At 36.0% G+C, this 27,805-nt stretch overlaps 1 protein-coding gene across 4 annotated transcripts in view; it reads right to left on the bottom strand.

The window, feature by feature from the left end:
* Positions 1-320: 320 nt before the first annotated feature.
* The window catches only part of USP47 (ubiquitin specific peptidase 47), a 109,427-nt gene continuing 81,942 nt past the window's right edge, over positions 321-27,805 (bottom strand). For 3 of the 4 annotated variants that reach the window (XM_045796496.2, XM_045796497.2, XM_045796499.2), the window contains 17 exons: positions 26,204-26,335; positions 25,680-25,756; positions 25,074-25,129; positions 22,711-22,823; positions 21,449-21,553; positions 19,166-19,373; positions 17,875-17,990; positions 15,719-15,838; positions 13,249-14,026; positions 8,600-8,775; positions 8,163-8,243; positions 6,328-6,443; positions 5,865-5,983; positions 3,734-3,864; positions 1,921-1,968; positions 1,699-1,829; positions 321-891 (listed from right to left, as the gene is read on the bottom strand). In XM_045796496.2, coding sequence (XP_045652452.1) covers positions 717-891; positions 1,699-1,829; positions 1,921-1,968; positions 3,734-3,864; positions 5,865-5,983; positions 6,328-6,443; positions 8,163-8,243; positions 8,600-8,775; positions 13,249-14,026; positions 15,719-15,838; positions 17,875-17,990; positions 19,166-19,373; positions 21,449-21,553; positions 22,711-22,823; positions 25,074-25,129; positions 25,680-25,756; positions 26,204-26,335 — 2,682 coding nt within the window. In that variant the 3' untranslated portion in view covers positions 321-716. The remainder of the gene's footprint in view (positions 892-1,698; positions 1,830-1,920; positions 1,969-3,733; positions 3,865-5,864; positions 5,984-6,327; positions 6,444-8,162; positions 8,244-8,599; positions 8,776-13,248; positions 14,027-15,718; positions 15,839-17,874; positions 17,991-19,165; positions 19,374-21,448; positions 21,554-22,710; positions 22,824-25,073; positions 25,130-25,679; positions 25,757-26,203; positions 26,336-27,805) is intronic. The other variant, XM_087855272.1, reaches the window with a different exon arrangement.

Genomic DNA, 27,805 nt, shown 5'->3' with positions numbered 1-27,805 from the left:
CGTATTCTCTACATCCATAACTTAAGTATAGTCAGTTATAATTACAATATTGCAGCAATTTGAGCTGCTACCTGCTGGGAGTGGTCTAAGGGAAACGTTTTGATGTTCCAGAATAATGTTCTTAATACTTTGCAAAAAATGAAACAAAATAAAAACACAACTTCACAATTCTTTACTGGGTTATGGCTGGTTCTAAGAATTTCTTTCTTCAGCTCCTATTTTTGCTGCTTTCCAAAGGTCAACACACGTTGCATTTACTTCCGAATTGTCAATGAGGTAATGTGTGTATCAGTGAAATAAACAGAAAATTCATTCATTCATGGCCTTTGCACAGCTTTTATTATGAAGCTATGAGCATCCTGTTTGAGGCTAGTTTTACTAGCGGCTATGTGCACATTTGTCCGCAATAAAAGAAGTGTACTCCTTCCCCTTCCCCCTTTTCTAGTAGCAGGTTTTGCTTTTTGTTTTTTGTTTTTATTTTTTTTGCACATCCCTTTTCACTTTACAGTACATTTGACTATAGTGCACAACATGATTCCAAGTCAAAACAGTGGCCCATTGGGCACTGAGCTTCTGATTGGTGAAGGGCAGTCCAATCAGTGCTGGTGTCACTGGGTTACCCCTAACCATGTCCGGCCATAATGGCACTACACAGTAGCAGTGAACCATCTAATTAAAACCAAAAATCCCCCAGGGAAAATGCTACACTAGCAGAGTCAATCTTGAGTCAGATCTTTATTTGGTGCTCCATCCAGATATATTTTTAGTGCTTTCTCTTTCCGAGGTGAGTACGTTACACGATGTCCCGTCTTCTGGAGTCGACTGCTTTCTTTTTTCATCAGTTCATTTCTTTGCTCATCTGTTAACTCCATTAATTCTTCTGTTTTATCCCTGTTTAAAATATTAATTACATATTAGATCAGTATAGCCATCTGCCTTTACTGATTTATGCTTGAATGTTATAATGCTCCTTGGTGAGAAAATGAAATTTGATTGTCACTGGTGAAGTTAAATAATCTCACACTAAGATGTCCTGGATTTCTAATACGTTTACTAACACAGCACTCACTTCTAAAAATGGCACAGAATAACTTCCATCCTATTACTAGTATAATAATAGCTATCACTTATTGAACATTTATATATAAACAGGTACTAGGCCAGTTTTTTTTTTAAATGTAATAGCTCTAGTTCTTATAAAATCCTGCAAGGCCGACATCATTGTCACCATTTTACAGATGAGGAACTCGGTACATAACAAAGCCCAGTCTGAACTCCTATCTGCCCCAGGCTCCAATGACTATTCTTTTCCCTCTCTATCTGTGTTGGCTCATACAGCAGTCACTCGCTACATGTGCCTACTAAATGCTTGAGACCTACTGGAAGTGGAACATGCACTATTTCTAAGACTTACTATAAGAAAAAGACTGTAAAACATCTCATGAGTGACTTTTTATATTGACTGCATGTAACAATAACATTTTGGACATAGTGGGTTAAAATATTTTACCAAAATTAATTTCAGCAGTTTATTTTTACTTTTAAGTGTGGCTACTAGAAAAATTCAAAATGTAATGTGTGGCTCTCGTATTAACTACTGATCAGGGCCGCTCCGTACCCTAAACATAGGAAAACAAGATACTATGCACAACAAAAAAAATTACATCACTGGGAATAACAAACACATTGTAAATGTACCTATAAAATATGACTGCACCATCATCACAGATATAAAGAGGCCAGACATTCAGGGTAGAAACTTTAGGATTCCAGTCCAAATCCTGATGAATATCAAGGACAGAAATATCACAGGGAAAAGTTCCTCTACCCTAGGGGAAAAACGAACGAATGAATAAATCATGCTGTTAGCCATGTTTACTGAACGCTAGCACCCAAATGCAAACACTCTCAGGGCTTTACCTTGGCAAATTCAATATCTTCCAAAGGGATTCCACTGATTTCAGAAAGCTGTAAAAGGAAACATTTTATATAAGTTCATTTAAAAAAATAAATTTGCTAAAATAAGTCATCAACCTTTTAACCCACACAGAAATAGCGCAATTTTTTTTCCTCAAAGATGTAATGTTTAGGGGCGCCTGGGTGGCTCAGTTGTTAAGCGTCTGCCTTCGGCTCAGGGCGTGATCCTGACGTTATGGGATCGAGCCCCACATCAGGCTCCTCTGCTATGAGCCTGCTTCTTCCTCTCCCACTCCCCCTGCTTGTGTTCCCTCTCTCGCTGGCTCTCCTCTCTCTGTCAAATAAATAAATAAAATCTTTAAAAAAAAAAAACAAAAAAAACAAAAACAAAGATGTAATGTTTGATATAAAGTATTAGAAAAAAAAGCAGAAAGAGGAATTGTCTTCCTCCCACCCTGCAAATGCTGTGTCCTGGAAATACCAATTTAGTATATTCCTTCCAGACCTTTTCCTATGCATATATAAACTATATCACATATTTCTAAAATATGTAAAATTACATTTATGAAACATCTCTACAGAATAATTTTATACAGCCTATTTATAAGAATAGGTTACAGAGTAACCTCATTCTCTTCAATAGCTTAATATGCTATTTTATTCCCTCCTGATGGACATCAAATCTGTTTTTAATTTTTCCCAGTTACAATGCTATACTATATACCTTCATAAATATCCTTGCGTATTTCTGCAAATATTTCTTTTAGACTGAATTCTTAGATGTGGAACTGCACATCTGAAATGTTGATAATGCCAAACTAAAGCCTGAAAAAATTAAATCAATTTAACTACTTATCAAAGTTGTATGATATTGCCTGTTTTCCCCAAACCTTGATGACTGTAGGTATTTTTGATGTTCTAAATTTTCACCACTTTAAGAGGCAAAGAATGCTATTACTGTTTTAACTTGAATTTCTTCTTCAACAAATGGCCTAATCAAGTTCTTTTCCTATTTTAAAATTAGATTGCTCATCGTTTTCTTATTAACGTAGTAGCTCCTTACAAAGACAGGCCATCGTGTTTCATATCTGTTTTAAATATCTTCCCCTTTCTTGTTTTTTATCTTTGTTTATGGGTTGTTTAAAAAAAAAATTGGGGAGGAGGCTGTGTGTGAAAGGTTTATGCTTTTATGCAATCTATCTTTTCTTTATTAGTTTCTGGTATTATGCTTACAAAGATCTTTCCCTTTCCAGGATATAAAAATATTTTCAATATTTTCATCTAGTACATTTATCATTTTATTTTTATACAGATTTAATATATTTAGGATTTATTTTTGTGTTTGGTGTGAATTACGGAAGTAAAATTTTTTTCTCAAGATGCTAATTGTCTTAGTACTGCTTATGCATAATCCACCCAATCCCTAAAGAGCCACAGAATTCCCACCTTTAAAATGAATAATGCAAAAGAGAACTTCATCTGGATTCTTTATTCAATTCCACATCATTTGGCTTTTTAAAATATATACAACAATTTACTCTAGTAACTTCTAACTAATCCTGATTACTCAGGATAAACTTGATCCAAGTAACTAAAAGTGAGGGTTCACTTCTGGATGGCCAAAAGCCAGTGTAATTTTTCAAAGCACCAGGAGCCTGAAGAAACAAGGAGAGTGTGTGACAAGGTGTCACAAGGTACGAAAGAGACAAAGAAAGAAAGGTTGCCACGTTAGTGTCTGGCACTCACTTCCTAGGCCCTCTCTTAAGCAACACAGAGAGAAACATGTGTTAGTTCAATTTGTTTAAAATGAACTTACCCTCTCTCGCAGCTCATCAACACTACTGCTTTCCAACACAACCTCCTGGAAGGGATCCAGCTTCATCTCTGAAGGTCTCCACCTTCTTGACAGAACTGCAAGCTGGGACATGGATTTCATCTTCTCCACCCCTATGAAGATATGAGATTACGTCATCTTTCTCTTTTCTCTAGAGGTTCATACTTTGACTTTTTCTGTATTGCCTGACTACACAAAAAGGTTTGCTTCAAGTGTTATGCTTCGATAGTGGGCATAAAAGAACCCAATTATCCCAATGAGTTTTTGAGAATAAACTATGTCCTCTCTTCCCTCCAGCCTCTGAGGAGAATCCCTTACTCTTTTGCAAGCTCTCCTCCCTCCTGACCTGCTAGACGCTGCTCTACCAACTACTCTCTTCTCTGGATTGCCAATCTTTGCCTGTGTTGGCTACTAGCCCACAAATCATCTTTACTTTATCTTCTTTCTTCACTCAGGCTACCATTAACCCCTCTTTTCATTTACTCAAAACTTACTGATTCTTCAACACCCAGCTCAATTGTCTCCTTTCTCTCTGGTGAACACAAGAGCAAACCACTGATTTGGTCCTTCGTACCTATGATTTTGGAATTACAGGTTTGCAGTTCTGGTCCTCTTACAGACTATGCATCTGGAGGGCAATCACTGGTTCTTATTCATTTTTGTAGCAAGAGAGATTAGCAGTGTCTGGCAATTTATAGGTCAATAAATGTTTCTTAAATTTAATCACGATTTATTTCTTAACTATTTTGATGCTGAAATATATACTGAAATGACACCGATGCAGGCACCCACCATCCAGAAACACCTCGCAGCTAATTCATCTGCATCCTTCCTAACAAGGGGAACGTCTGTGTCCGTCATAGTCTCTTCCTGGTCTACCCAGACACAGTGATTATGGTCTGAGGCCCCAATACTCAGAGAAGGAATCACAGTCTGGAGCACGTGCCTCCACAGCATGGTAGACAGTGTCCTAGTTGTTCCTTGTCTCCCCCATTGTCACTTAATCATAGCTTTCACAACTGAAATTTAAAACAAACTGGACCCAAAATATCCTGAAATAGGTGAGGTGTTAGTATTATTGAACCCTCTGAAAACTATCACAATCTTATGATATTTTGATTTCTATAGAGGGAAAAAGAGAAAAATAAAAATCTTTCTAGACAACAGCAGTCACCAAAGAATATAGAACTGGTTGTTTCCTTGATATGATCTCCCCAAAGTCAACTTTTCTCCCACTGCCTCCTCCAAAAAAACAATACTTTAAATGTTTCAGTGTTGAACATTAAAACCAGGAGGTGTGACAAACACAAGTCCTCTTCTAGGTTACTGTTACAGGCTGAACTGTGTCTCCTCAAAGAGACATTTAAAGTCCTATACCCTAGTACCTCAGATTACAACCTACTTTGGAAATAGGGTTGTTATAGTGGTAATCAAGTTAAAATGAGGTCATTAGGGTGGGCCCTAATCCAGCATGACCAGTGTCCTTATGATATGGGGAAATTCGGAAACAGACATACAAGCCCACAGGGAGGACATCATGTGCAGATGAAAGCAGAGATCAGGAGATGCATTTATAAGCCAACAAACACCAAAGACTGCCAAGCAACCATGAGAAGCTAGCAGAGGAGCATGGAACAAATTTTCCCTCACAGCTCTCAGAAGGAACCAACCCGACGGACACCTTGATCTTGGACTTCCAGCCTCCAGAACTGAGAGACAATAAATTTCCATTGTTTAAACCACCCTGTTTGTGGTACTTTGTTATGGCAGCCTAGGAGATTAATACAGTTATTGTTCTCAAAATCTCTGATCAATTATCAATACTACACCCTCTAACAAAATAAGCCATAATGAAGAAAGAAACTAAATAACAAACCCAGGTAAGAAAATGTTAGCAGAATTTTCTGTAAAAAGTACTAAAAATGCAACTCTGAAACTGCAACTTCTCTGTAAGGAAAAATTAATATTCTCAAAATTAGAGAAAAGAAATACTTAAAAGGTAAATGGAACCCAGACTAAAGACAGAAGAAAACCTGGTATGTGATAAAAAACTATAGGCTTCTATTAGTTCCAGAGCATTTCTGATATTTCCCCATAAAAATATGGATAATACCATCAAGAACTTCAAGGAAAACCTCCCAGTTGCTGGAGATATTAATATCTTCTTCATAAATATGATAATCCAAAAAGACAGTGCCAGGATTCTTCCATGTTTTTTTCCTTAGACGAAATCTACAAATGTGATAAGACATTTTAAACTACTGTATTTTGAGATTCTTAACTTAAAAAAATGACATGAATCTGACATCAAGAAAAAATGGACTATGTTTAAATGGAAAAGTCAAGTGGTTATTCATTAAAATTTGGAAAAAATATAATGAGATGCTCCTCAAATTTCAAGGAAGTTCAAACAAATTCTAATAGTTTTGCTTAGTTCTATTAAAAATCAATCTCTATTACTAAAATTCTGAATAGTACAGGAATTAATTCTAGTTTTAGAAAATTATACCAATCCATATCAACTGACCACACAGTCTTCCTTCCAATTGCTAATGATAACTATAATTTTACTTTACCTGTCAATACTGAGCTCTAAACCACACTGCTCCCTGAGTTGAGGAATTAATTCCTCTTTTGATTGCCGTACAGTCATTCCTTTAGCAAACACAGCATCCAGCAGAAACTTGCATGGCTAGGAATATAAACATCATCACAGAACTGAATTACACATTCAAATAGGGATACACAAGACATTTTATATGCACTTTATAGTGTGACAATTACAGGCCTGAGTTAGGAATCTATCTTCCTCAGTTCAAGCCTTGGCTTCACTATTTACTAACTCTGCCATCTTGAGCAAGTTTACTTAACATTTCTGTGCCTCCTTCTTTCATCTGTAAACTGGGGACAGTGTCTTCCTCACAGAGTCATTGTGAAGATTAAATAACACTCATATTTCTCCTTTTATAACCAAATGATCACAATTTTGAAAGTAAAAAGAATCACTTTTATGGACTAAAATGAGGGAAGTGCATACTAATTCTCCAAATGCGTTTATTCATTGTCTCAGAAGGCACACTGTCTCTAAAAACCCCAAATTTGGAAGAAACATTCACATATAAGAGATATGACAGATGCCCAATACAATATCTGTTGAACAAATGAAGGCATTTTAGGAAAAAATTATCCCCTTCCTGTGGCCCTTTACCCATGGTTTTCCTTTCTGCATTTTCAGTTACCTGTAGCCAACTGGGGTCCGAAAGCAAATGACCCTCCTTCGGACAAATCGTCAGAAGGCCCGTGACAGCCCAATGCTACACTGTAACAGTCACAATGCCTACACTGCATTGACCGCACAGGCATTTCATCATTTCGTATCACCACAAGAAGGGTAAATAGAGCGCAGTAAGATATGTGAGAGACCACATTCACAGAACTTTTATTACAGTATACTGTTAAAACTATACTATCTAATTATTGGCAATTATTAATCTCTTATTGTGCCTAATTTATAAATTAAACCTTATCAAGGTATGCATGTCTAGGTAAAAGCACAGTGTATGCAGGATGTGGTACTATCCACGGTTTCAGGCATCCACTGGGGGGAATCTTGGAACATATCCCCTGTGGATAAGAGGGGGCACTATTACATTTGCTGTTTGGTTTTCACTTGTCTAGGTCCTCAATAAGATGTTACAAACATGCTGAAAACAGGGACTCTGCTTTTTTCTTCTGGGTATATGCCATAGCTTGGCATCTGTTGTATGACCGTGGGCACATTGCATGATTTCTTTGTGCCTCAGTTTCTTTATCTGTAAAATGGGAGTAATAAATAGTACTCATATCATAGCTAATTGATGAGGATTAATGGAGGTGATATCTGCAAGCATATGGTAAATGCTACTAGGTCAGTGCTTGCTAAATCATAATGACTCTCTGAACACCGCAAGTCCCATGTAAGGGCTCTACAGATCGACTGCGAGCCTGCACTTCATGACCCTGCACTACATGGTCATTTCTAAAGAACAGGCACAAACAAATCCCCTTTTAAAAGCAGAAGTCTCTGCCTCACTCCAGCACTTGTAACAACACTTTAAAGCAGAGGGATGGCAAAAAAAGGCCTGAGAGCCACCTCATCTGCTCCCTGTTTTTGTAAATACAGTTTTACTGGGACACAGCCAACCCCACTGGTTTATATACTGTCTGTGTCTGCTTTGGTGCTGCGGGGGCAGAAATGAGCAGCTGCAACAGAGGCAGAATGGCCTGCACAACTATAGTATTTTCTGGAAAGAGTGTGCTGGCCTCTGCTTTAAAGAGGTAAAAAGAAATGACTCGTCATAAAATCTCTGCACTGTATGTTTTCATTAACTACCAAAAGTGACCTTACATTGCTCTGAAGGGTATTACTTACCTCTTGTTCATTGACCAGAAGCTGGTACACTTTAACTCTGTATTCTCCTTTTTTAAGCGCTCTCCCCAGTCTAATTGTAATCTATAAATTAAAACATTTTTTTAGATGTATTATCTCAGCAGAATAAACAACCCATTCTCCCCACATTGTTTAGTTTGGTCTTCAAAAATTCTCTAGATTATGGATTCTTTGAGAACACATATATCTTTTACCTCTGATTCCCAGCACCTAGAATAGTAACTGACACACAGTTAACATTTAACAAATGTTTGTTAGATGAAGAAAAACAACATCAGTAAAAACAAATAATCACTAAACATAAAAATAAAATGACCCTTTTAGGGTTATCTCTTTCACCTTACTTGGAAACAGGGCAAGATGTTCTCAAATCTATCATTTAAAACAGACTCTAATTATTCAAAATTATTTTAATCAACCTTATTGTCATCTGAAAATGATGAAAGTGTCTCATTCAGTCGGACGCTCTCAAACTCTTGATTGCTGGCATACACTCGAAAGACCTTGAAGTGAGAGGACAAAACTCCAACAAAGGGCTCTAAATGTTGTTTGAAAGCGGCCAGAGTAATTCTTTTATCAACATGCACCATCAACCCTAAGTACAAAAAAACCAAAACAAAACAGAAACAAAAATGTAAAAGAAACCTCTTAGGATATAAATAAAATAGATCATTTGCTTTTTATTATACTGTAAGCAGGAAAAAAGTACCCCCTTTCACTTATTTGACTTTTAGCTCATACACAACATTGAATGGACAAAAAACATGGACACTGAGCATACGATAGAATCCAACAGCTTCAACTGTTCAGAGATATTTAAGAACTTATTTATTTATTTAGGCTGCTAAATTCCAAACCAACCTTCCAGGAATTTTTTTCAATTACATACATTTCTAGTTCTACACAGTAATAACGTGGCTCTGGCCAGGCTTCACCCCTGCCTCTTCTGCTTCCCGTTTAGCTATGTGACGTGTAGCAAGCCCCCAGCCTCTGTATATCCACTTCTTCATTTAAACAACAGAGAGAATAGCACCTACCTCATGGGATTCCAGCGGGAATTCAATGAGGTAATAGGTTTATCATGCTCTTAGCACAGTGCCAGATATCTAGTAATTGCTTCAGAAATTGCTAGTAAATCTAGTTCTGGGATTTCTACTAGAATAAAAATGTCAAGACTAGCATATGAAGATGTCTGTTTATCATGTGGTTTACTGTAATAGGAAGAGTATCTAAATGAATCTTCCTCCAAACTGCCCATAAAAGCTCTCTTGGCATTGTAACAGGATTATTTTTGGCAAGCTTTATTATTTTTTTTCTAATACTTATTACTCTTTTGTCCTTTATAAGCCACTCATGAACATACTTCTGGAATATTTCTATTTACTCTGGTCTTCATATTAAAAGAGCAATTTTTCTTCTTCATTTTCTCTTTCTCTTACAATAGGCAGTACAGAATACACGAGCTGCATGCTGCCATAGGCCCATGGATCCTGTACCCGTAAGCCTCTCTCAAGGGTAGGCTTTGGTTTTCTGTGAAATTTACATCACTAATCCAGGATGAGACCCTAAAACACGCCTGGTTTATGTTCTTAGGTCATCCCAACTTTTGGGTTGATGAATTTTTGAGTGGACTTTTTCAAACAAATTAATGTTCATTTACTGTTTTCTTGGTTATAAGATTCAGATCCACTATAGAAGAGGTGACAAGAATTAGAACAGAAACATGGTGATGAACTTTTTTGTTATATATACCTTTACGGGCAGCATTTAATTTCTTTATAATGTCCATTTCTAAACTTTAAGGAGTGCCCCTAAATGTTAATAATCCAGTTTTTGGCAAATAAGCCTCTATTTATACTATCCTTGAGAAGGATATAATGAAAAAATTACTTGATTAGAAATCAGAAAACAATGACCAGATTTCAGCTTTGCAACTGCTGCCTAATAAATGGCTATCAGTAAGTCATCCAATGTCTCTGAGCCTCAGTTTTCTCAGGGGATCATTACACCAGTCTCGTTGATTGCTGTTACAACAAATGCAGTAAATTCTAAATCATTACTCAAATAATAAGCTATTACAGCCATTTCAGTTTCTGGGATAACCTGTGGTAATGTATCACAGGGAGACACAGTGTTTGTTGGTTACTGATGTAGTCCAGTATGGTGATGAGGACAAGGTGGTTCTGTAGTGAAACAGCCTGGATGAATGAATTCCTGCCTCCTCCTTGTACATTAGATTTGTGACTCTGACTTAACTTCTCTGTACTTCAATTACCTCTATTATAAAATGGAGACAAGAGTATTTATAATGTCATGTGTTTTGAGGTCAGTATATATAAAATGCTTAATATAGCCCTGGCCAAAATTGATGGCTTAACTGATTGGCTATAATTATACCATCATACCATTTTTCCTATTCACCTCTTCAAAGAGAAGAGTTCAGTCTTTTCACAGTACAACCTCAAAATATCTTTAAGGTTTTTCTTTTTCTTTCTTTTATGTATTTCTTGAACGAGGTGGTAACCAAAATTGTACAAAGAAATTTTCAGTGCAAATGCACTGCCATTTTTATTATCTTGACCTCCCTGTCTATACCTGAATGCCTGCAGACTGCCAACTAGGTCACAGCGGAACAGTATTTTCAGAGAAAGGTTCTATAATTACTCCCTGAAACAATTCCTGGATTACAACAGATAGCTTAAAGACCATCCCTTTAAGTGTATTTCAGTTATTACCTAAATTAATTGCCTATATAGAATGTCATTCTTCAGGTATCAAGTTCTTTGTCTATTATACCTTGCCATTTCAACCCTCTGCAGGATCTGTATTATATCCATTATCCACGTTACCCAGGCACCTACATTCAGATCACTGAGGAACTGTGATGAACCAGCCTTACTTAGTACAGACTCCTGAAACACCTGGCTGCTGGCTATCATCCCCATCCTCTCCCTCTAAGCCAGTTTCCATGATTTTCACTTTTTCTTTTCAAACACAAACAAGCTTTCTGCGTAGCTTCTGAAAGCTGAAATAAACTGTAGTAAATGGGTTCTCTTGATCACGTTTACTATTTCAGTAAACGTTAGTACATTAGTCCACTATGAATTTCCAAAAAGGTGGAATGAGACTCCTCAGACTATAATTCTAAGCATTCCCATTAAATTCTTAAGTTTGAGACTCTCATGCAGTCAAATATCCAGCACATCATTATAAAACAAACCACTTAAAAGAAATGTCTAACCTCTTCCTAAAGAGGAGCTACTTTTAATTTTTCCAATGCCCTAAGAAGGGTTGAGGATGGTAAGAAAGCAAGTAACAGTAGCTACTAGCTATTTTTACTTTACTATGATGTGAGGAAAGGAAGGCACCGTGGTAGCAGCTATGAGGTGGAGGAATGCACCCCAGGCTTACAATCAGAATATCTGAGTTTGATCCCAGCAATGTGACCCACCAGCTGTGTGACCTCTGGCAAATTATTTTAGCCAGTTTGAACCAGTTTCTTCATCAGTGAAACGTGTCTACCAACATCAATTTCACACAGTTGTTGGGAACTAAATGAAATAAAGTAAGTTAATGAGCCTTATGAAGTAAAAACTCCACAGGAAGTTAAAGCATTACTAAGAGTTTCTGTCTCCACTGGGGCTCACCAACCATAGTTTCCCACTTGAGGTTTTTGCAAGATATGTATATGGATGTCACATGGTTTCCGTGTTATTTAGAACTAGTTAAAAACACAAATTTATGCATTTTTACAACTGATTCCATAATTTCTACCACTTTTAAAAGACTAAATTTTGAGACTATAAGCATCATAGCACTTAACTTTTACACTGGTTGTTTGTGTCTTCTCCCACCAATGAAACGTAAGGCTGCAGCTCTGTCACCTCTACTTCTAAAATCTACATGGGGCCTGGCATCTTGAATGGATCCAGAAATATTAACTGGGTGGGTGGAAACGGATGGATGAAGAGTGGGACTTCCTTCCCACTGTTACAAAGGTAAGGGAGCAAAGGCATTCCCTTCAGACTGAAATTGTAGTAATGGTTCCGCTACTTACTAGCTCTAAATATACTTTTGGGCAAGTCATTCATCCTCTATGAGCTTCAGTTCTCTTATCAGTCAAATGAGAATATCAATATTTGCTTTATTAATCTCATACAAGCTTCAAGGGAGAACAAACAAGTGTTTTGAAAACTAAAATTTAAAAATATAAGGGGTAATATTAATATCTGCATTGTTAAAGACTAATGCAAAGTATTTATTTTTTGAGCTATCCCTTATAAACCTGAAGGAAAATTTTGTATGTTGAACCTAGTTGTTCTGCTAATTCTCTGGCTGTTTTAGTCTGATGTTTTATAACAGTTGTTTTATTTTAATGTTGGTGTGTTTTTGTTGTTGTTGTTTATCCCAAAGGCCAAACCGACAGATCTCTTCAATCTTTTTGTGATTATACAATTGAGAATTTCTAGTTTATACTCTGCCTGGAGCTCACTTCATAGTATCAACATTTTCCCCCCCCCCCAAAGTATCAACTTAAAGCCCTTTCCCTTTTCTGACTTTCCCAGTTAATTACGGACTCTTTAAGGGGTGTGGGAAGGGAGTTATCTGCATTGTGGGATAAAGAAAAGAGAGCGGATGCACAAATAAAAAATTCTCCTGGGCAGTGAATATCAAATTTTCTAGTGTCTGGCTCTTTCTTTTTCTTTTTGGTATATTATTTACTCTTTAAGCTATTCCTTACTTTTTTACTTAGTACTTCTATCATAATTCTTTCCTTTAAAAAATTCTTAATTCTTTCCTCTTTTTCCCTTATCTTTCCCCAAAGCTGTGACGTCACTGCTGTCACAGGTCTGATGTGTTGCAGAGGTCCAAGAACACTTGCAACTACAAATGCACCGAAAATGAAAGCAAAGGCAACAGAGGACATTCTTATAATCCAGTAAGTTACGGGTGGTCTTAGAACAAAGTACCTAACTCTTAGCTGATTCTTTTCTTAACTAAAAATTTAAATAAACTGAGAAAACAATTGGTGCTGTTTTGAGAAGCCTTTTTCTTTCTAAGTACATACATTTATGTCCTTCCCCAGAACCTTCGTCTGCAGCATAGGGTTCTGCTTTGAAATACATGTACTGTATTTCTCCCCTGCTCTTGCCACTTTCATCGTATTCGCTATCCGTTCCAGAGTCTTCTTCTGCTGTATCCCATGTCTCTTTTTTCCCTTCATTTGCTTTCGTTCTTCTACTACTCGTGATGCTATGAGAGTCAAGTCCATTAGCCAAAGGAATCTGAGCATTATCTGCATTGCACAAAGTGTCACTGCTATGACTGGAGCTAAGAATGTCACTGTCCACTGAACTTGTACTCCTGTCATTATTCACATCTGAGTCTGACCGTTCTTCAGACTGAAAATTTTCAGGATCAGAAGTCTGAATATGCTGTTCAAGGTCTCTATTGTCCACTGATGCTGACGAGTCCCTCTCATTGAGAGGTGATTCTATGTTTTCAAAGTCACTGGTCTCAGTACTTTTGCTGCTGTCCCCATTATCTCCATCTTGCTGCTGCTGTAGTGACAAGCTTTTGAGTTTTTCAGTGCTTTCTTCTAGAATAGCTTCCACAGACTTTAGGCTCCCCACAGGTCCTTTAACTCTTTCACAGTCATCATCCACATTACCAGAATCACCCCCAGCTTTCTGGCATGCTGTCCTTTTGGAATAAGATCCTGGGGACTGTTCAGGTAACAAAACAAATAATCTGATCGTATTTGCATGACGATCCAGGAGTTTCCATAAATGAGAGTCTGTAAAGGCCATCTGGTAATCCAAAGTCTCAGAACTTTCAACAAATACCTAAATAGTAAGCCAAAGAGTTACATTACATCATTAATTTTAGTGATATTAAATCTCATTCATCATATCACCTCAATACAAGACAGTGCATAGTAAGTTGTAAAATTTGGGAAAATAACATTTCTAAAGGGAATGCGTACTATTTTTGGAGACTAAATAAAATTAATATTATGTTCTTCATATGTCTTTGTAATTAGCCATAAAACTGCTAAGACAGATGGGACACACACACACACGCATATACACATATCTTGTTTATTGGGTTGCCCATTTTCAGAATGTTTTTGTACTCCATATCCTGCCCATTAGGAAAACAAGTTTCGCACAAATACAGACAGAGGAACATGTATAAAGACATGTTGGGAATGCCAAAATCCAGATTATAGAAAAAAAAAATCTAATGGACAAATGACTTGATTCTAGAGCAAATAAATGGCAAGGATATAAACACACATGGGGGAGCTTTAGATTAAAATAAACTTGAGAGGTAGGTCAAGGACTTTATTTGGATCCTATTTGAACAAACAAATCTTATTAAAAAAATTTACAAGATAATCAGGGAAATCTGAATATTGACTAGATTATCAGTTGATAATTAAGGCATTTCTGTTAGTTTTCTAGATGTAATAATATAATTATGGTTATGTTTTTTAAAAAGTTCTCACCTTTTAGAAATATATATTCAGATTATTTATAGATGAAATAATATTTCATCTGGGGATGTTTTTCAAATAATCTGGGGGAAGTAGGTGGTTAAATATAAATCAAACGAGAGTCGATAACTGTTCAATAAATGTTACAATCAGGACTATTTCTTTTTAAAGAAAAAAATAAAGGGTGATCCCTCCCACTTTTCACCCTAGAACAGCATTAGGGTGGATTAGAGATTTTAATGACACACAAGCACCGTGCAGAAGTATCCAAAGAAAACAGAGGTGAATAAAAATTACACACTGGGAATAATATGACAACACTAAAAAAGGTTAAATGAGATAAAAGACTCGAGACTGCATTAAGATGAATGAGAATGAAAAAGGCAATAAATAAAACATGGCAAACAAGGCAAATTTTGGATACAATTTATCTAGAGTAAACTGACGGCATTAGAAATAAACACAGAGGAAAAATGATAAATGATAGAACACATAATGGTATCAAGAGGTGAAACAAACAGACCTATGTGAACTTTCTCTTTTCTATCAGAGATAAATAAGTAGAGAAAGGGAATAACGTTGGGTGAACCCAAAATGACAATCTTCTCTAGAGTAGGCATGTCTCTAACTTTCACCATGAAGTACTGCTTTATGGGAGAAGCTCAAGAATGAACATAACATAATTCACAGAATTCAGAGGACAGGACTGTTGTGGATAGAAATAGTCAGTAAGGCTTCACCAAAGAGGCAGGACTAATCTGTGGCTTGAAAAATAAGTGTAGGGAGAGGAGGAAGAGCTCTGCAGGTGGGGGTAGCTCATGAACAAGACATAGAGGAGAACCAGCAGGACTGATTGAGCAGGACGGAAAGAAGCCTGATCTGATCAATTACAAAGGAAGATGATTGTTGAGAGGATGGGAGAATTCATAAGGTAAATTAAAGACAAATGGTGGATAGCTCTAGAGGCCAGCCTTAAAATATAAAACTTAATTTATTATAACCAGCATAGAAAATGGTAACGAACAACTAAAAGATGTACCTTGTTACTTCTAAAAAACCCTTCAGCTTTCAGGGTCTTACTGGGCACAGTGAGAAGACGTAGGTCATTGTAGCAGCGTTCCAGCACTATCCTCATTGTTTCGGCAGGTAAGTGGATGGCCTGTAATGGAAGTGATTTGATGAATAAGGACTCTCAAGGATAATTCTGCTCGACTTGGAAACGTGGACAATGAGACACTGCTGAATTCTTCTTTAAAACAGCAGAAAGAAAATTCAAAGAAAATAATCTTTGTAGAGGTTTATAAAATTTTTAAGAATCTGGAAAAACTTTAGTCTTATCCATTAATTATGCTGTAAATTAGGTGAACAAAGTATCACTTAGGTATGTAGGCTCTGAAACTATTGTTAAGGTAACGATTTTTCACTGAAAATTCTATTCCTGTCATGCTTGCAAAGTAAATGAGGTGATCTGGTTCCAACGAAACAGAATAACTGACTCTGAGAGTGGATGTCAAACCAATACCTGTTTAACTTCTCAACTTTCAATGGGTTATTCTGAATTCTGTGAAGAGCTGTTAATACTTTTACTACATTGTTTTTCTTCTGTGAAAATGATATTAATTAATAGGTAAAATTTAACATTATTCTAAAATTACACATCCTTAATTTGAGGTATCATAGCAATTTCACAAGAAATGAGCAGACAAAAAAATTTATGTTTTAAAAAACATGATTTGTTTTCAATACAACTAATAATAACTAATTCTTAGGCAGTCCAGTTATACTTTAACCATTGCATTACTTGGCAACATATTTTGTGACTGTCTTTATTCTCTACAGACATATTTTTCCCAACAAAATTATTAGCTTTTTCAGGGACAGGAACATCATGTGTTTCTTTTGTATTCTACCTCCGGACTCATACTCTAAACTGTAATACAGAGCGAGTACACTAATGTAGTCCTTTTATGAACAATTTAATTGTAAAATGTAACTCCAAAAAGCGTGATTTGTCTCCTCCAATTATTACTCAGGCAGAAGTGTTAGAAGTTGTTGCTTTGTTAACATAGTAATAATTAAAACCCAACTTCTATATAGTACTTAACAATTTTCTCCCCGACAAACAAAGCATTTAGTTGTTCCATTAACAGTCACAACGACCCTGCTAGAGTAGGCATTAAAAACCCCGAAGAGATAAAAGGCGACCCTGTCATAAGATCAATGACTGGAAAGTGGACCAACTGCTTGGCTTGCTATTACCGAACAATTTCCACCACACCGAGGCATCTGAACGTACAGCTTAAGAACCCTGAAATTTTACCTATGTTTGTGTGCTCAATGTCCCACAGAGTACAGTATACCAGTACACCATTTTATTTGGAGTGGACTAGCTTTCTGTCCAAGGAAATTTGAATGTTCTCATCATACTTTTCCAGCCCCAAAATTCTGAATGAGTCTATGCTATCACTAACTCATTGAATGTGGTCAATATTTAATTTAGCACCTTCCCTGTCAAATCTGCTCCCCCCCACACTACTCTTCTATTTCTATCACGAGATCACTACACCTTTGTGGTTACCCAATTTTGCAACTCCTCAGGTCATCTGTGCTCCTTCCTGCCTTACTCCAACCAATCACAACTCTGGCAGATTCTATTTATAGAATTGTTCTAACAATCTACACCTTCTCTCATTTCTGGTCCTATGCCTTCACCTGAATTATTTCAACAGCCTCCTCATCTACATTCCTGACTCCCCGCTCCTTCCATGTGGAACACTAGTCTAGTGTCACCAGACTTAACCATTGTACAGCAGAGCTCTTATTATACCACTGCTGTGCTTAGGAAAACAAACAAATATCCTACTTCCTATTGCCTACATCAAATAGAGCCCATCCCTTTGTGTTTACTACTTAAAGACCCTTCATGAAATAAACTACCTTCTATTTCTAGGCAGGTACTTAACAGAGATCCAGCCAAACACATGGCCCTTGCTAGGCGCACTCGCCTCACACTTCCTGACCTCCATACTTTGGTTAACTGGTGTCTTCCACTCAAAATGTCCTCCTCTTCTAATGATACTTGCCTCCCGCCAGTAAATATTAAGTTAGTTCCTATACCTTACTTGTAACTATCACATAATGCTTTATACAGCGCAGGTACTCAAAAATAGTCACTGACCGATTTTTAAAACTTACCTTTGAAATCAGTTGTTTGAACTCTGTGACTGTTTGATTTAAGTAAGCACGAACGGTGACAGGAGCAGCTACAGTTTCTGCCTTAAGATCAACAACATGAACTTTCACCATCACTTCTGTCCCATTTGAAAAACATAAAAACATAACTGGAGGTTATTTTTTAAAATATCTTTCACATGAGCACTGCACTTTTCATGTGTTTCCAAGAGATGGCAAAGATAACGTTTTTCTAATTACCAAGATGGTCAACATACAGTGTTATACATGTATATAATACAAGTTAAAGCTTCTCTTTCACAATTTATCACATTAAAAATAACTACAAAGAAATGGAAATGAAGCTAATGAAAATGTTCTCGTACATCTGTTTAAAACAATGACAATAGTCAAAATATGATTTTTTTTAAAATACATGCTTTGTTTCCTTGTAAAACATAACACAGTCAAATTTATCAAGCATATTAAAAATATCCAAAGTTCCAAAATACAGACCCAAACCATAACACCAAATAAATATAAACAGAAAATGCAAAACAAATTCTAAATGGGACACAGCAGCCCTACCTGCTTTTGAACAACCTTCATTATATCATCACTTAAGACCTTGTTCATAATCAAAGACTTCCTCTCTTCAAAATATTCTCTACATCCTACAGAAAATTCTGCTTTGGTTTACATGGTTTGTTTTTTTCACTTAAATTCTTCATATTACAATTTAACCCTACAGAGAGGGTACAGCTAGGGGCCTGGTATTTTGCTTTCCAGATCAGTCTCAAAGAAAAAAACTCCCAAGATATTGAGGAATGTGATAGATTTAATGAGAACAGAAAAAGCTGAAGTTCCTAGGACCTGTAGAAATGGAGAGGATGAAGAAAAAAAAAGAGCACTGGCAGTGATGGCTTATGAAACCTCCTCTTCAAGAAGACTGAAAAATAGACTCTACTTCTGAGACTTAATGGGAATATACTTTTTTTGGACCAGGGTCTTCTCTCTAAGTAGAGGGAGTAGGGAACAAGAAGGGAGAAAGGAGGATGATTCAGTACTGAAAGAGAAAAATTCCACTGAAAACTAAAAGTTAAAAAAACCCTATTTTTAAAAATTTTGTGTATAGCTCTTTGAAAGTGACCTAGAACTTAACCGCAAACTTGTTGCTGACTACTTCTTAACCTATCAAAATTATTCTGCATCTTAAGAATATATAAAAATTTAAAATTAAATTAATTTCTATTAACAAAAAACCTCATGAAAATTTTAAGTTAAGTACAACTCAAAATACCATAAAACTCTTTACCTCCAGGTTTATAAGACTGGAAAACTTGATCAGGCTTTCTTGTCTCCAACAACAGATCAAACATATATGTTGACTTGACTCCTCCTAGTAGAAGTCCCATTGGTGTATCTTCTTCTCCTTCATACGATCGTTCAAGATAATCATGAAACTCGTCATATTTAACAAGGCGACAGCAATCCATGGGTATGACCTCTTCTAAATCCATCATCTAAAAGAAAATGACGCCCAAGAAAAAAGAAAAAAAATATATATGGTATTTTAGTCTGATGTGTAATTACACCACCAACAGGTTCTAACAAACAATATAATCCGTATATTTATGATTTGCATCAGAGCTCAAAGACATCAACGTTAAAGGCACGACTTCAATGCTATATTTAAATAACCATTATTTCATTATCCCCCAAATCATACAACTTATACATCAACAAATTTTAAAGACATTTCTGGTTTTAAAGAAAGTTAACATCCTAAACTTCAGATGGACTCAAAATCAATGTATTATAAACTATTGCTCTGTAATCGCTAAGCTGGAACCAGGGAGAACGACCAATGAGAATATGTGGCTTCTGTTTATGAATCCAATCTGGAGAAGAACTGGTGACTCACATGTTTAGGTCTGACCATCTTGCTAAGTGAGGGGGACAGCATGCCTCGTAGAGTCACCAGAGAGGCCACAGCTTGTGTCTCCCATGCGCCACCCCGCAGCTAGCTCCCTTTCCAGATGAGCCTCCCGAGTACCTACAGCTCAGGGCACAAGCATTTGTCATAAATCCCCCTCTAGCTCATGTCACTGGTAGATGGCATACTCTGGATGCAACATCTCTTAAGTGAAAACGAACTGCCTGAAGACACACAGGATTACTTCAAAGTATTTCATACTTATTTAAGGTTTGTGATTATGACTTTCAAGAAAAACAGTAAATCTTGGTGTGTGTACCCACTGACCTCTATCACCCCCCAATTCTCCCCCCAAATAGAGGTCTCTTTCTGGTACATAAGTCTGATTTATTTCTCTCTTCTGTTTGTTTGATTCTTTATATTTATGAACTTTTACTTCCTATTTTAAGACAACGTTTTTTTTCCTTCCTGTACTAAAAACTGCTGGAATATAAACTACTGTTACTGATATCATTGATTGTAAAACTGTTTAGGTAAGATGTTTTCTCCAGCTTAGTCTCGTTTGGTTTCACTATTGTTTGCAAAGATGATGCTTGGAGTCCACCACTGTATTTACAGGATTTTTACTTTTAATGAGGTAAATCCAGAACCATCCACCCATTTTACTGTTTGGTCATTCATTTACTCATCCACATACCCATCCAAATTTTGATTCTCCTGCACACCAGGTAAAAGTACTGGAAATGCGATTGTGAGCCAAACCAGAACACTCTTTGCCTTTGTAAGTGCTTACAGTTTAGTGAGGACCAGTGGCATTAGTTAGAATAGTCACACAATCAAGTGTGGATCACACTCTGAGAAACAATGTCAGCTATCTTGTGTACTATTTTTAGTTCTCTCATTGGTTCTATATATAAATTATAAATGAAATGATGCAGTATGCAATTTTTTCTCTAACGACTTTAATTTCAGTTCAATGATGTTAGTATTTATATGGAAAGGGCAAAAAATATTTTTAATTTCAAGTATTACAGATGACATTTAGAACAATCTCTTTAAGAATGCTTCCTTTCCAATTTGCCTTTCAAAACCCACTAATAACTTTCCATTAGTCTTAGAATTGCAAACTTTTACTCATACAAAGTCTCTAATTTGATTTTATGCTACTCTATTCTCATTCAAGACAATCTGAACACAATGTCCCTTTTTTCAGTTTTCTGATGATGCCAGCCACGTCCTCACCTCAGTTTTTATATACGTTGTCATCTCTACTAAAATATTCTCCCCTAACGTTTTGCATAGCTGTCTCCTCAGGGTTAACATCTCAGGAGAAATAATCTCAATATATTACTGATTTATTTTATAGCATCTAAACAATAACATATTTGCAAATTGTGGAAGGCTCTCAATACATATCCGCTAAATGAATGAAAAGAACAAATCAGTATTTTTGTTTCTAATTCTAATTCTTGTTCTACAAAACTGAACTGGCTTTCAGAATGAGATGTAAACTACACCCTTGAGAGAGAGAGATGCTGTAAATGGGCTATCAACATGACTGCAAGTGCTTGTATTACTACTGACTCTAATAACAATTTTGAAAAAGATGTTAATACTGTTATCTGAGATATTGATACTGTCCAACAGTGCAATTAAACATACCTTATAAGCCATTTCTACTGCTTCCTTTAATGTCTTATCCTTATGAACTTCTAATTTATTTTCCATCATTACTTGTTTCACAGGATGCAAACAGAATAATTTTATCTAGAAAATGTAAATTATTATCATTACCTCAGCAGGTCATGAATCAAAACATAATTCTTTTGTAGATAGCATTTTTTCCCTAATAGTCAAAATATTGCAATTTTAAAAGATTTACTTATTTTAGAGAGAGAGAGTGAAAGAACGAGAGAGAGAGACAGCAATAGACAGAGTGGGAGGGAGTGAGCAGGGGAGGGGCAGAAGGGGAGAGAGAATCTCCAGCAGACTACCAGCTGAACGCAAAGCCCGACAGGGAGCTCGATTCCACGACCCTGAGATCAAATCAAGAGTAAGCTGCTCAACTGACTGAGCCACCCAGGTACCACAAAATATTGTAATTTTTAAAAAAGATTTTATTTATTTATTTGAGAGAGAGTAAGTGAGAGAGAAAGAGAGAAGGAGCAGGGAGAGGGGCAGAGGGAGAGGGCGAAGGAGACTCCCCGCTGAGCAGGGAGCCTTATGTGGGGCTCAATCCCAAAACTCTGGGATCATGACCTAAGCCGAAGGCAGACGCTTATAACTGATTGAACCACCCAGGTGCCCCAAATATTGTAATTTTTAAAAAACATAATTGAGATCATTCTCTCCCATGTCTATTTTTCTCAGTAATTGATAGTGACTATGTCACATAAAAAAAGAACTCAAAACATTAATTTCAACAACTGTACATTTCTTAATAAGCATGTATCACAATTTAAATAATCATTCTTCTACTGATATACATTCAGGTTGTTTCAAATTTTTGTCTAGTTTGGAAAATATCATGATGAATGTCCTTGTGATGAAAATTTGTATAGCATGTGTGATTATCTGATTAGGTATTTCCTAAAGAGAATTATATAAAAATACATAAATTTGCTTAAGGCTCTTGATAAACTCTACTCGATTTCTATGCAATAAGGTCTTCACCGGTTTATTATTCTTGTAGCAGAATGTGACAATGTTTATATCATTGTAACCTTACCAGCACTGAGTACTACCACTACATGTGTTTTTTAATGCATAAAATAAAACCATATCTTACCTCAGTAATATAGTTACATTAATGATCATGATAGTATAACTGCCTAAAGAATCAACCAATGAGTATATTATGAGAATTGCAGTCAAGCAAACTTCAACAGCACTTTTTAATTAAAAGTAAAATTATGATATCTAACCTTGCATGTATTGCGCTCAATTTCTCGTTGCCTTTTTTCTTGTTCTTCCAATTCTCTTTCTCTCTGCACCAAGTTTTTAATATGTTCTGGATATTCATCTACTTCTAGAAATTCTATTGTAATAAAAACAGGGTAAGACGGAGTCATTGGAAATTGATCCCCCTTTACCTAATTTTGTTCCATTATGTGCCCATAGTATATACTTCTACAACAGCTCTCATCAAAATATATCTCAATTACATCAGTCTCTCAACTTGGAACATCAGCCTCTTCCAGACAAGGGTAAAGAGGTGGTTGATAATGGCATATGGTTAGGCCTCATATTTTACAAAGCCATATCTTTAATCCATAATATCTCTTGGCTCCAGGAAAACTCTAGTATGTAGATTAAGACTTTAAGAATAAAAAAGCCTCTCTGAAACTTGGAAATAAAATCATTTCTGATTTCAAACTGTGCTATCACCCTCAAACCATGTGACCCAGGGCAAGTTTACCTGTCCAGACCTCAATTTCTTCAGCTTATTAGCAGCACCTACCCCACAGAGTAACTACCTGGGATATAATAAAATGTAATAAATGCTGTTGCTGCTGCTAGTACTAAAAATGCTATTTATTTATTATCACTCACTAATACACTCATCTTTCCTTTGTTCTCAAAGCTACCTTTTAGCTATCTTCTATTTACAGGATTTTATATGTAACTCAAAGTATTAAAAGTGACAATACGAGATTATGACATTATTTAGTAAACCAATGATTACCAGGCATTAAATAGGGAGAACAACTTTATATATATATATATATCACATCGTTGTGGAAGGTCAAAATCCACTATTTCCAGAAATAAGCTCTAACTGCAAAAATATTCCATCTCATACTCAGAGCGCCCTCTGGTGCTTTGTCACAAAACTACAGTTTAGGGGAGGAGATAATGGAAAACTGAGTTATTGCCCTAATGGAAACATCTGGAATGCTGGGTGCCACAGAGGATACACGAACTACAAACCTGGCTCTGCCTCCAGGAAGCTATGACCTTGGACAAGTAAATCTTTGGGGTATCGTTCCTTTATCTGTAAAGTCAGAATGACTACTCTGAAGTCTCTGTTCTGAATGACTTCCTGTTACAATTTCCTTTCACCTCCATTAATTCTATAGTAAATTATTGAACAGCCACTATATGACAGACTCTGGACTCTGGATTATCATTAGTGAAAAGATAAATTAAGTCTTAAGCCTTGTACCAACTGAATTCACAATCTAATGAGGGTTTATAAAAATGTAAGCAAAAACATTACACTATCTAAAATAGATTTTATAGTATGGAAGTGACCAAACAAAGGAAATATGTTGAAATCAAGGACACTGATTTTAACAATTAGAAAAGAATGTGAGCAGCATATCACCTGTGTATATATCTATAGGTACACTCACACACCCTTACTTATTTGCAATACTGTTCAGAGTCAGCGTTCAGAAAAAAGGGAAACTGCAATTTTTAAAATTAATAATAAGAAAAAAAAAGACAAACCCGCATGCTTTGTATACAGGATTATTTTGGGGGTTCTCAATATAATTAAAACAGTAAAGGATGCAAACTAGAACCGTAACACTTAACTTGCTTTTTTTTTAAATGATATTTTTTATTATATTATTTTAGTCACCATACAGTACATCCCTAGTTTTTGATGTAAAGTTCCATGACTCATTACTTGCGTATAACACCCAATGCACCATGCAATACGTGCCCTCCTTATTACCCATCACCAGCCTATGCTTTTTAAGCAAATAAGCAAAGATAATTAATTCGAGTTCTTAGAAACATTTCTAGAGTGGTAAGTCAGAAGTTTACTTTATTTAAGGTTCCTATTCAATGCATTTATATACTAAAATACCAAAACTTGTAATAAAAAAAAAAAGCAATAGCTAAATTTGAGTCATGTACTAGACATGATGCTAAATGCTAAAAATATGTTATCTCATTTAACTTTCCATTACAATCCTATAAAATACTGTAATTATCCCCATTTTACAGATGTGGAAAGTAAGAGATTTAGAGAAGTTAAATAACTTGCTCTAGGCCATCTAGACGGTGAGTTAGGACCATTACACAGGTCTGGGGGTTATCACTGAATACAATCTCACTGCAAATAAATATCCAATTGTTTTATGTAGAGTAAGTTTTGTCTTAATATATTAAAAAACATTTCAACTTTTTCCCAAGTGTTTTTACCACTTGGTATTATCTCGTAACAGTCTTTATAATTAATTTTTCTAGGCATAAAAAACTTGATCGTCCTATCATTTACAAGTAGTTACCTGGGTTTTACAAAACTTGCAAAATCAAATAACTACATGTAACATACTTGCGTTTCGTGCAGGATCCTTCAGTCTATATATCAGCATATATGCATTTGTAGAGCTGGTAGAGATATAAAAAAGATTAATGTCAACAAAAAGGAGATTGAAAAGGTTCCATTTCCCAGCACCAATTTTTCTTTTTAAATAGTAGTTTTTTGTTGTTTCAAACAATTAGAAAACCATGTAACTATTTTTAGGTTCAAACTTTAGGTATTCTAGAAAATAAAAGGAGAATCTACTTTGTTCTTCCCTATGGATTTCTGAGAAGATTCACATTTCCTCTCGGTAACACAGTTCAGTCTCAAAAAACCTGTGTCCTAGAACAATTACTACAGTTAAGTTAGGAGTCAACACATTTTTTCTGGGCCATATTGTCTGTGTTGCAGTTACTTAACTGCTGTTAAGGGAAAAGATGAACACGCGATACTTGAAACAAATGAGTACAGTGGTGTTCTGATAAAATTTTATTTCCCAAAACAGGAGGCAGGCAGGGTTTGGTCCATGGGTTATAGTGTGCTGAACCCTGGGTTAAATCTCTTGAATGGTAAAAAATGTTGAGAAGTTATAATTACTTCTAATTTACACACAGTACAAATTAGGAAGTTATTTACCTCGCAAAAGCACTTGAGTAATACCCTCTGCTTCCTGAAGATCCACCATGTGTCTTCTTAATGTCCTCTTGGGTTATCTAGAAAGTTTTTATGTTCTTTACCTTTTTGTAAAATCTATCATATCATTACTTCTATGTCAACAAACAAGCCTATTTTTAACCTCAGAGTTTAATGGGCCATACAATTACCAATTCACAAAATTTAATCAGAATCAGTGGCTGCTACCGGCCAATCAGTTCTAGTGCTCCTCAACAGGTAGCCCGAATGACCACTCAGGGAAAAAAACAAAACAACTGGGAGTCTGTCTCTGGAAACACTCAGCAAGCCTCAAACAAAACAAAACAAAAGAAGTAACAATGAAAACAAACTAGGAAATTTACTGAAAGCAAAAACAAAAGACTGACTTTGCATGTGTCTTAAAATGCTTTACTGGACAAAGCCTCCCATTTTTAATAAACCCTGCTGTTGATTAGAAACACCTCTATTCCTGTCTTTCAGAATAATCTTAAACAACCCCTCCTTACCCTGCTGACATGTTGATCGTTGAAGCTGTACCACTGGTCATCACTGAATGACTTTATACAAGCGTAGTAGTGGCCACCAGCAGCACTCCCTGAATGAACCATAACGGAGAAGAGCTCATAGATCAAGGAATTCTAAGGGGGGAAAATAAAAATAACTCAGAGAAGAGGAAAAATCTAAAACCCTTATTTGTATATTTCCTACTCTCTATTAATACAGAATAAAATGACATGTTAATTGTCCTAGATATTTATTGTAGGTATGCTTTCCTCTAAAATGATTAAAATGGCAAGTCACCACATAGTTTTATGTATCACAGTTTCATTCAGTGCATTCCTTCACATTTTAATTATGTTATAACCTCTGGAACTATGCATATCTGAATTACGTTATTTATGTAAAAAGAAAATAACAGTCTGAAATTTTAGAAGCAGATGCTAAATAAAAGACTGTTCTGATATGTACAGGCAAGATCAAGAAGTCTCACATAACACAGTTGTTTTTATTCAAGTAAAATTATTTTATTTCCTTTGTGAAAGAGTGGAGCGATATAATGACTGAGAACATCTTCTAACGTATTTATGTAATATCTGTGATACAGTGATCTACTGATTTGACATCTCTCAAATATGCAAAGATGGTTCAACATTAGAAAATCAATCTATGTAATACAGGCTAAAGATGAAAAATGATATGATCCTATCAACTGACTCAGAAAAAGGTCACAAAATCCAATCCTCATTCATGATAAAAACTCTTCAACAGCTAGGAAGAGGGAGACCTCCTCAACTTGATAAAGAAGACCTACAAAAACACCCCTAGAGCCAACACCATACTTAATGGTGAGAAATAGAACACTTTCCTCCTGAGATTGGGAACAAGGCAAGAATATCCTTTCTCACCACTCTTATTCAACCCTCTGTAAGAAGTCCTACTTAGTGTAGTAAGACCAACAAACAAAACAAAACAAAACAAAAACCTGTTTATGTAGGAAAACAGGCAGGGAACAGTTTGCCAACCCATGCTTGAATGCAATGTTCGTTAGACTAAGTTATAATGTATCCACTACATTATTCATTACATAGCAATTCATGATCATCTATCTGCCCTGAAACAGATAATTTTAAAAGGTAAAGGACAATGATGATACTGATTAGAGTAATGGTCTTGGTCTAAAAATAGACTAATGCAAGAGCAGTTCCATTCTTAAATACTGTCTAAAAAACCTCCACATTTAATATGACTCTGCAAGACTTGAATTACTGATCAGTCTTCAGGCTAGTGATTCATAATTCATACATGCTGAAGACATTTGACCTATAACTCTCCCCTCAATAAAGCAGATGATATGAATGTGAAAGAAATACTTTGATAAACTCTTAAAAATCACTGACACAGTGACATAAAAAATTTTACAACAGAGATTATCAAATTTGGTAGTTGTCAAATTATAATCCATGGAACTATATCATTTTTTTAAGTGCCTTAAGGGCTGTCATAGGGAGGGGGGGGAGGCTGAGGGCTCTGGCTTTCCCCTATGTCTAAAAGATCGGTTCTATAACTATTTCATAAGGAGTTCACAGCCAAAATTTTTTAAATCAACA

Source organism: Ursus americanus, chromosome 24, assembly GCF_024610735.1.
Source record: "Ursus americanus isolate L20-20 chromosome 24, mUrsAme1.1.p, whole genome shotgun sequence".
NCBI classification, from domain to species: Eukaryota; Metazoa; Chordata; class Mammalia; order Carnivora; family Ursidae; genus Ursus; species Ursus americanus.
This window is presented reverse-complemented; position numbering and strand designations above follow the sequence as displayed.